This window comes from Centroberyx affinis, unplaced genomic scaffold, assembly GCF_046629955.1.
Source record: "Centroberyx affinis isolate AG114_WGS23_722 - 3 ecotype Tasmania unplaced genomic scaffold, CSIRO-AGI_Caff_v1 ptg004058l_1, whole genome shotgun sequence".
Lineage (NCBI taxonomy): Eukaryota > Metazoa > Chordata > Actinopteri > Beryciformes > Berycidae > Centroberyx > Centroberyx affinis.
The window spans coordinates 50,001-60,000 of NW_027281852.1; the positions used below are offsets into that span (position 1 = coordinate 50,001).

The 10,000-nt window shown below is 43.6% G+C and overlaps 2 protein-coding genes across 2 annotated transcripts in view; one reads left to right on the forward strand and one right to left on the reverse strand.

Annotated features, from left to right (window-relative positions):
* The window catches only part of hmgb2b (high mobility group box 2b), an 11,819-nt gene extending 6,962 nt beyond the window's left edge, over positions 1-4,857 (reverse strand). Inside the window, exons 1-2 of the mRNA XM_071542345.1 lie at positions 4,738-4,857; positions 2,932-3,090 (exon numbers count right to left, since the gene is read on the reverse strand). Coding sequence (XP_071398446.1) covers positions 2,932-3,081 — 150 coding nt within the window. The 5' untranslated portion in view covers positions 3,082-3,090; positions 4,738-4,857. The remainder of the gene's footprint in view (positions 1-2,931; positions 3,091-4,737) is intronic.
* Positions 4,858-5,467: 610 nt separating this feature from the next.
* The window catches only part of LOC139663625 (CST complex subunit CTC1-like), an 11,353-nt gene continuing 6,820 nt past the window's right edge, over positions 5,468-10,000 (forward strand). The window contains exons 1-4 of the mRNA XM_071542347.1: positions 5,468-5,571; positions 6,014-6,113; positions 7,256-7,382; positions 8,207-8,429. Coding sequence (XP_071398448.1) covers positions 5,521-5,571; positions 6,014-6,113; positions 7,256-7,382; positions 8,207-8,429 — 501 coding nt within the window. The 5' untranslated portion in view covers positions 5,468-5,520. The remainder of the gene's footprint in view (positions 5,572-6,013; positions 6,114-7,255; positions 7,383-8,206; positions 8,430-10,000) is intronic.

Below are 10,000 nucleotides of genomic sequence, written 5' to 3' on the forward strand. Positions count from 1 at the left end.
CTTCCAGCTTCTTAAATGTGAATATTTTCTGGTTTCTTTCCTCCTCTATGACAGTAAACTGAATATCTTTGGGTTGTGGACAAAACAAGACATTTGAGGACGTCATCTTGGGCTTTGGGAAACACTGATCCACATTTTACCATTTTCTCACATTTTATAAACCAAACAACTAATCGATTAATCGAGAAAATAATCCACAATGAAAATAATGGTTAGTTGCAGCCGTGTCACGCCTGACCCGTGTCACGCCTGACCCGTGTCACGCCTGACCCGTGTCACGCCTGACCCGTGTCACGCCTGACCCGTGTCACGCCTGACCCGTGTCACATGTCGGCGCCCTCCTGTGGTTAAAGTGGATTTCAGCTGTTCTGGCAGAACTGTGGTGGAACCGGTTCACCTCCAGGACTAAACAGGAGGTTTAAACCTTTAACTGAACTGAGGTCAGATTAAACAGAGAGAGGAGCAGGAGGTACAGTGTGATGTGAACCTCTGGTGTTCTGCAGGTTCTCCGTCCTGGTTCCTGCAGTCCAGGTCCGGGTGAACCGACAGACTGACCCCAGACCTGCTGCGGAGCCACATGTACTGTAGATCACTATGGATCACATGTGGAAAATAGACGCAGAACGGTGTGATGATGTCAAAGAATTATGACATCATCACCACATGACTCACTGACAGACCCGGTAACCGGTCGGTAAGGCCGATGGCGGTCAGTTGATGATGTCACAGTCGGGGAGACGCTCAGTCCAGCCGGCAGCATGGTGACCGTTTCTAACACGAGGGCCGTCCTGCCGTCTGGACAGGAAGTGACATCACCACCACGGTCACTACCGCCCACCTTCGCTAAAACTACCCCACGCCGAAGCCGGGGTCAGAGGTCACGACAGATGAGACCCTGACTGACAGCGGCAGCAGCCAATAGGAGTTCAGATCCAGGAGGAAGAGAAACAGAACAAACCGCTCACAAAGATGGTTTATATGAGTGAGATCCCCCACTCTTCATCCACTCTCAAGGATTAGTGTCATTATCGATTATTTATTCGATGAGTCGTTTAGTGTCTAAATGATGCCAGGTGGCCGTCACAGGTCACAGGTCAAAGGTCACAGGTCAAAGTGATTCTTCAGGTTTCTTCCTCAGTCTGACCAGCAGCCAAAAACACAAAGGATTTATTCAATGAGACGAAGAGCTCGCTCCCTCGTCTTCATCATTTAGTCTGAACCGACCCGCTACCAAACGACCCACCTGTCACATCTGACCTGTCTCTAGTCATCAGTGACTTGTCTCTAGTCATCAGTACTAAACACTCTGACTTGTCTCTAGTCATCAGTACTAAACATTCTGACTTGTCTCTAGTCATCAGTGACTTATCTCTAGTCATCAGTACTAAACTTCTGACTTCTCTCTAGTCATCAGTACTAAACACTCTGACTTGTCTCTAGTCATCAGTACTAAACATTCTGACTTGTCTCTAGTCATCAGTACTAAACACTCTGACCTGTCTCTAGTCATCAGTACTAAACATTCTGACTTGTCTCTAGTCATCAGTACTAAACATTCTGACTTGTCTCTAGTCATCAGTACTAAACATTCTGACTTGTCTCTAGTCATCAGTGACTTGTCTCTAGTCATCAATAAACATTCTGACCTGTCTCTAGTCATCAGTAAACATTCTGACTTGTCTCTAGTCATCAGTAAACATTCTGACTTGTCTCTAGTCATCAGTACTAAACATTCTGATCTGTCTCTAGTCATCAGTACTAAACATTCTGACCTGTCTCTAGTCATCAGTAAACATTCTGACTTGTCTCTAGTCATCAGTACTAAACATTCTGACCTGTCTCTAGTCATCAGTACTAAACATTCTGACCTGTCTCGTCATCAGTATTAAACATTCTGACTTGTCTCTAGTCATCAGTAAACATTCTGACTTGTCTCTAGTCATCAGTACTAAACATTCTGACCTGTCTCTAGTCATCAGTACTAAACATTCTGACTTGTCTCTAGTCATCAGTACTAAACATTGACTTGTCTCTAGTCATCAGTGACTTGTCTCTAGTCATCAGTAAACATTCTGACCTGTCTCTAGTCATCAGTAAACATTCTGACTTGTCTCTAGTCATCAGTAAACATTCTGACCTGTCTCTAGTCATCAGTACTAAACATTCTGACCTGTCTCTAGTCATCAGTACTAAACATTCTGACCTGTCTCTAGTCATCAGTACTAAACTGACCTGTCTCTAGTCATCAGTACTAAACATTCTGACTTGTCTCTAGTCATCAGTACTAAACATTGACTTGTCTCTAGTCATCAGTGACTTATCTCTAGTCATCAGTACTAAACACTCTGACTTGTCTCTAGTCATCAGTACTAAACATTCTGACTTGTCTCTAGTCATCAGTGACTTGTCTCTAGTCATCAGTACTAAACTTCTGACTTGTCTCTAGTCATCAGTACTAAACACTCTGACCTGTCTCTAGTCATCAGTACTAAACATTCTGACTTGTCTCTAGTCATCAGTGACTTATCTCTAGTCATCAGTACTAAACTTCTGACTTGTCTCTAGTCATCAGTACTAAACACTCTGACCTGTCTCTAGTCATCAGTACTAAACATTCTGACTTGTCTCTAGTCATCAGTACTAAACATTCTGACTTGTCTCTAGTCATCAGTACTAAACACTCTGACCTGTCTCTAGTCATCAGTACTAAACATTCTGACTTGTCTCTAGTCATCAGTACTAAACACTCTGACCTGTCTCTAGTCATCAGTACTAAACATTCTGACCTGTCTCTAGTCAACAGTACTAAACATTCTGACTTGTCTCTAGTCATCAGTGACTTGTCTCTAGTCATCAGTACTAAACTGACTTGTCTCTAGTCATCAGTGACTTGTCTCTAGTCATCAGTACTAAAGACCCGGTCTGATGTACCTTCCATCTCTCGGAGCATTTCTTGGAGAACTCGGCGAAGTTGACGGACTGCTCCGGGTTTTTCTTCCGGTGTTCCTCTCGACACGTCTGCACGAAGAAGGCGTACGCCGACGTCTTCCCCTTCGGCTTGTTGTGGTCCTTACGCATCATACTGACGGCCTGGCAGAGAGACGGGCACAGAGAGAGAGACGGGAGGTGGAGAGACAGACGGGCACAGAGAGAAAACAGTGATTTAGAGCAGTGGTTCTCAAACTTTTTCACATCAAGAACCCCTAAACTGACACATTAGACCATGGGCCCCATCTGAGAAGATTTTTGCTTTTATTTGTTTATTTGGTTTATTACAGAAAGTGTATGAAACCCATGACCAAAATAGTCATACATTCTGTCATTGTGTTACTTATGGATGGAATTATAGTGAAAATAAATTATTCCCCTTTTTGCTGGGGACCCCCTGGAACCCCCTCAAGGACTCCTGGGGGTCCCCGGACCCCACTTTGAGAACCACTGATTTAGAGAAATGTGCTCTGTACCACAGTAACACACATGAGCTTGACAGCAACTATCTAAACAGAATGAAAATATGAAAAAAAAAAAATTGTATGCAATTTATTTTCATAAATGACAAATTAAATACAAATTAAATAACATATCTAATCCATACAGTCCATGATATCTGTATAACCAATGATCTGAAGTTGATGCATCTTACAGAAAACTGCAAAATCTGTAAATACATTTGAGCAGAATGACCCTTTAACCTATACCTCTCATTCTGTTAAGAGCTGAAATTTAACCTTGTGAAATAATAAATGTGTTACAAAAAAATGTGTTTTGCAAATCTGCATCTAGCGAACTTTGTCGCCTTATATCAATAACCATCGATTAATTATCGATTAAATGTTAAAATGTGGATTACCATCCAGTCTGAGTGAAAGTGAATAACAAAGAAAACGGGGTTTCCATTTTCTGAGGCCGGGAGCTAGCCGCCCGCCGGCCGGGCCGGACCCGCTCCCCCTCCGGTCCCGGGCTCCGACCTGATCCCGGAGCCCAGTACTGACTCTCCGGTCTGAATGGAAGTCTATGGGCCGTAGAGATGAGTGGAAACTAAAGCTAGCCGTGTTTTCTATTGAGATCTATTGACTGCTGCAGTTAGCCTAGCCGGGCTAACATGCTAACCCGACAGAACAATGGGCCACCATTTGCTTCCCGCCCTCTGCGGAGCTAGCCGCCCCATCCCCCTCCGCTAGCAGCATGCTAACAGCTAGCATACACCGCAGATACACAAATACAGCGCAGATCTGTCAGCGGCTGCAAGTTAAAACCTGCTGCGGATAACCGCGATTTTTTTATTTCAACCACAGCGCAATTCTTATAAGAGATGGGCGCGTTTGCAATGGAAAGATGATGTCGGTAAACCAGCTACGCATTTTCAACGAAGGGACCCGGCTATGCTCCGGAGAGGACAGGGTTGTATGGACGGGCTAAGGCTATTCCCTGGCATTCATACTCTAAAATGGGCGTTGCATGTTTACAGTATCATATCTTGCACAGCCCCCCGCGTCCATCCATAAAATGCATATAAACACACACTAACCACATTATAACCTCATGCGGAGCAGCAACACGTCACTGCAGCTGAGAGTTTTTTTTTTTTGCATCTTTTCCAGGCTCACAGACGGACCTTTATCATTGGCTTTGGACGTTAAAAAGCGACCCGGCAAATCTAAAATACCTCTGTTTTCCGTCAGTTAACATAAAGAATATTCTCTGTCCAGCACTGAGCTGGTATCTGTCGTTACTCACTCGTCAGGAGGCCGGGACAGGCTGCAGCAGGCTGGACCGGGTCTAGGTTTTAGGTTTAGGTTTAGGTTCAGATGTCTTGTTGTTGTTGGTGAAGCTGCGACTGGAGCCGTTGGTTCACTTTCAAACTGGGTCGAGCTCGAGCCCGGCCCCGCCCCCCAGCAACGCCCCCGTTGGTCATATCTATTCAGAGGGCGGGAACACGGCGGGCCAACCGGGGCGGAGTTCATTTAAATACTCGCGTGCTATTGGTTCGGAGGAACGCAAGTCAAGTCGCTGCTCCGCCCCGCGCGCCCGAGACCAGGAGGGCGGGAATCTGACGGTTCAAAAAGGGTGGGGTTAGTGCGTATTCCTGCGTCTGATTGGTCAGAACAGGTGGAAGTCAAGTGAACGGGCCAATCAAGAGGAGAAGCGACCGACCGCAGGCAGCAAAGGAACGAAACATGAGACAAAATTATGAAGTCTATTATTTTCATACCGTATTTATCGACTTTCCGCTCACATACTGTTAAAAGATCCTGTCACACGTTATGAACACAACAGCAACCACCTCGTCAAGTGTAGTGAACAATAACCGCAGGGCCGCTACGGCCTTTTCGACCCTCACCGGACACCGTAGTTTAACAGGAAGTTGTGTTTGAAGCAATTTTGCGGGAGCCGGTTGTTTACAAAACAAGCTAAGAACAATAACGTGACTTAATATGTAATAAATAACACAACTGAAGAAAAACAACCCAGCCAGCCGCAGTGTCGCCGCCGAGGTTTAACTGTCAGTCTGGACTCAAAATGGATGCCATGGAGCTGTTCCTGGATCAGTTCAAAGACAGGAGCGAAGCCGTCAGTAGTTTCCATTTTCCTATCACTCTAGCCCCGTCATGTGTGAACTCCATTGATACATCTGACAGTTTAATGATTCCTTGCTTGTGGACAACAGTAGAAACCTCGCAGAGCGTTACTTAAGATCTTTGTCAAATCTTTAAGGTCTTCTGCTAACTTCGGCACAGAGATGATCCACCTGGCAGCGTGTTATTTCAGTCAAATCTCCACTTTTAGACTGAGTTCACGCTGCTCGCTCCCGCCTTGCACGCTGTTTTGGTGGAAGACGGAAAAAATAACAGGCGCTTCAGTCCTAAAAGTGATAGACATTATATTGAGACAAACGTCATTGTGTGGTATTAAGTGTTGTTATTACTATAATTTAATGTATTTACTATGTTTAATTTGTTACATGTTGTTGTTGTTGTTTTGTAACTGATGAGTAAATCCCGTGTCTCTGCAGGAGTGTAAATGGCTGAAGGAGCTGTTCGGCTTCGTTACAGACCGGTTATATCCGTTACTCTCTGGCTCCGCCCCTCCTGCCTCTGACGTCTTACTGACAGGTCCGTCATCAAATCAGATTTTTAGAATAAAAAAACGGTTAAACAGCCACTGACTGCGCAGATGAAGCTGCGGGTGCAAGGCGCTAAACACGGCCAGGTTGCAGGTTCTCTTCCCTGTGTGTGTGTGTGTGTGTGTGTGTGTGTGTGTGACCCTAGAGCCAGGCAGCAGGCTGCAGTAGCAGTGTTTCTCCACTAGAGGCCATGAGACTACAGCCAGCCGGGTCTCTGAATAAAGCAGTGGTTCTCAACGTGGGGTCCGGGGACCACCAGGAGTACTTGAGCGTGTTCCAGGGGGTCCCCAGCAAATTGATGAAATGTTAAACTTTACCATTATTTCAGTTACTAGAAGTAGAGAATGTAGAAGAATGACTGTTTTGATCATAGTTTCTCTGTTATCTCTCTACCTACAATACAGATAGTTATCGAGTTCTGGACAAAATCATATCTAACAATAAAAATATTCTCAGATTTGGGTCAGAGAGACAAAATCTCATCTAATGGGGGTCCGTGGCTCTAATGTGTAATACATTAGGGTCCTAAATATGAAAAAGATTGAGAATCACTGGAATAAAGACTGCATGGTGTTCAGTTCAGTCCTGCAGGGTGAGAGTCTCCCAGCTCTACATTTAGTTTAAATTCCACTTCTAAGAGTTTGTCTCGACTCGCTAAACATTATAAATCAAACGTTATGAATCAAATAAAAGACAGTTCAACAAATCAAACACATTCAGTCATAATGTATCAAATACCAGCTGAAAGGTTCCTTTAACATGTTATGATACTCAGTATTGATCATATATATGTGGAGAGAAAAACAAAAAAAAAATATTTCACAGAATTTCAATGAATTAAATTCAACTCCCTGAAATTCCAATTCAGTTTCCTGGAGGTTTTTTCAGTTCAGATCAGTTCAGATCAGTTCAGTTCAGTTCAGTTCAGATCAGTTCAGTTCAGTTCAGTTCAGTTCAGTTCAGATCCTCAGGTGAGCTGATCTGATGAGTTCAGCCTGAAACACAGAGAGACAGTGTGCAATTCACTTTTATATATGATCATCATGTAATAAATACATATAACAGTAACTTATTTACTCACTTTAATCAATACAAATCTGTTTGTTTGTTTGTTTGTTGTTGTTCCTGCAGACCGGACCCAGACTGGACCCCGTCACACTGCAGCGTCTGGTGTGTGTGTGTCCCAGCTGAGTGTGTGTGTGGTGAAGAGAATAGAGGAGAAGATGGGAGCTAAACACACTTTACCTGTCAGCTACAGGTAAAATTACGGTGCCCGGACGTCCCGGTTTGTCCGGGACTGTCCCGGTTTGTCCGGGACTGTCCCGGTTTCAGGATGGGCGTCCCGAGTCCCGACAAATATCTGTAAAACACTAAGATGTCCCGGTTTTCAACATTCACTTCCAAATTGTCCCGGTTTTCACCACAATTAAAATAATAATAATAGTATTAAACTTGTTTTCAGCGCTTACACAGACGTTTATCATGTTCTGTCCCGCTCGTTATTACCTAACACAAAAAACATAAACAATGCACCACATAAACTATGTTTTGGTAGATTTTTGGAGACAAAACATCTTTTCATTTGCTGAGGCTGTCCATGGTGTTGAAGCTGCATCACTAGCTGAGCTGAGTGCTGAAATAATTCTCCCCCATCCTGATGAAAACAGCTACGGAGCGTTCATAAGCTCATACATGTGTGTGTGCATGAACGTGTCGGACACTGAAGGGTCCTGGTTTGGGGGTTTGAACATGTGCTCACCCTACGTAAAATACTACTGTGCTGGAGTAGCAGTAGTAGTAGTATTGCTATTGTTATTACTAGTAGTACTTGTACTTGTAGTGCAGTAAGTGCAGTATTCTTGCAGTGTGTGTAGTATAACTGACTGTACACGTCAGTTATACTACACAAGTTGGACAAACTAGTTTTTCATATTTCCTCTCTTCTTCTCTGTTGATATATTTTTATTTAAATCTTTTCATATGAACTACAGTAACTACTGCTGCCGTTCTTCTTTGTTGGTTTATTTCTTGTTTTCCTCGTCTTGACCTCTGACCCCTGCCTCTCCTGACCCTGGTTGCTAGGCTGCTGTCCGTCTCTGAGCTGGTTGCCAGGCAACACGTGGCCTGCGTTAGCAGCCTGTCCTGGAGCACCAATCAGCACAGAGCCTGGGTGAGGGAGGCGGAGCTAGCCCTGCCCAATCACAAAGCTCTGCCGCGGGTCAACCTGCTGCTGATTGGCTGTCTGAGAGAGGGGCGGGGCGGAGAGTGGAGACTGACAGACGCCAGCGGGAGTGTGAGGTGTGAGGTGAGGATCTTCACACACACACACACACACACACACACACACACACACACACACACACACACACACACACACACACACACACACTCCTCCTGAACTCACTGCAGCTTGTGTTTCTAAACCTCTCAGCTCATTCAGTTCAAACAGCAGAGAAACAGCTGGAGGCTCTGATTCAGTCAGTAAAGTTGATGATCTGTCAGTAAAGTTGATGATCTGTCAGTAAAGTTGGTGATCTGTCAGTAAAGTTGATGATCTGTCAGTAAAGTTGATGATCTGTCAGTAAAGTTGGTGATCTGTCAGTAAAGTTGATGATCTGTCAGTAAAGTTGGTGATCTGTCAGTAAAGTTGGTGATCTGTCAGTAAAGTTGGTGATCTGTCAGTAAAGTTGATGATCTGTCAGTAAAGTTGGTGATCTGTCAGTAAAGTTGATGATCTGTCAGTAAAGTTGGTGATCTGTCAGTAAAGTTGGTGATCTGTCAGTAAAGTTGGTGATCTGTCAGTAAAGTTGGTGATCTGTCAGTAAAGTTGGTGATCTGTCAGTAAAGTTGATGATCTGTCAGTAAAGTTGGTGATCTGTCAGTAAAGTTGATAATGAAGTTTACTAGATTAACAGTTTACTCGCTCGCTTCATCGATTCCACCATTATGAGAATTGTATATACATACTGTATATACGTATATATATATAAAAAGAAAAAAGGTAAGTTATGTCCAGAATAATGAGAACAACTGTCAAATACACATCACATGTAACAGGTAACAGGTAAATAAAAGGTAATAAAATGCTCATTGCATAGACACAGTTGTATGTAGTTACTGTTTGAATCAGTCTGTCATGTGGAAGTTTCTTTGTATTTTGGGCAGTTAGTGACAGACTGTTGTTCTTCTAACCAGTCTGACCAGTCTAACCAGTCTAACCAATAAAACCAGTGAAACCAGCCTAGCCAGTCTAACCAGTCTAACAGTGAAACCAGCCTAGCCAGTCTCACCAGTCTCACCAGTCTCACCAGTGTTTCTAATGGAGCCCAGTTTCAAAAGCCAGTCTGTGATCACTGAGTCTAGATTTGCTAAAGTTTGTCTTTTGTTTTTTATTTCTAAGTATGGGGCCAATTGAAATTCTCTTTCCAGTATTCTGTAGCAATCTATTCTATGCATTAACTGTATTTCTTTTTTCCATTGCTTGTATCTTAGTTTATCAATTCTGTCTGCTTGTTGTAAATGTGTTTTGGGAAGGATTTGTATGGTGTTATTATATTATTTGGTGATTTCTGCTGTTCAGTGTGAGCACTGTGTTGGTATGAATCTGCCTCTGATTCTATAGATGGTTCCAACATTTGATTGATCTCTTTTGGCTTTTAATTAGGAGAAGTGGCCAAGCTCAGCCCTGCAGCAGGGTCTGGGCTCTTCACATGGACTTGGAGTAGATTTTTTACAGAACTCAAAGTTCACTTTTCCAACTGGGTTTGAGTCCCAGAGCTACAATGGAGCCCAAATTTCACTTCCATATAAAAGACTTGGTTCAGTGCTTCTTAAGCCAAATCTTGATGGAGGTTTAATGTGACAGATGCTTTCTGA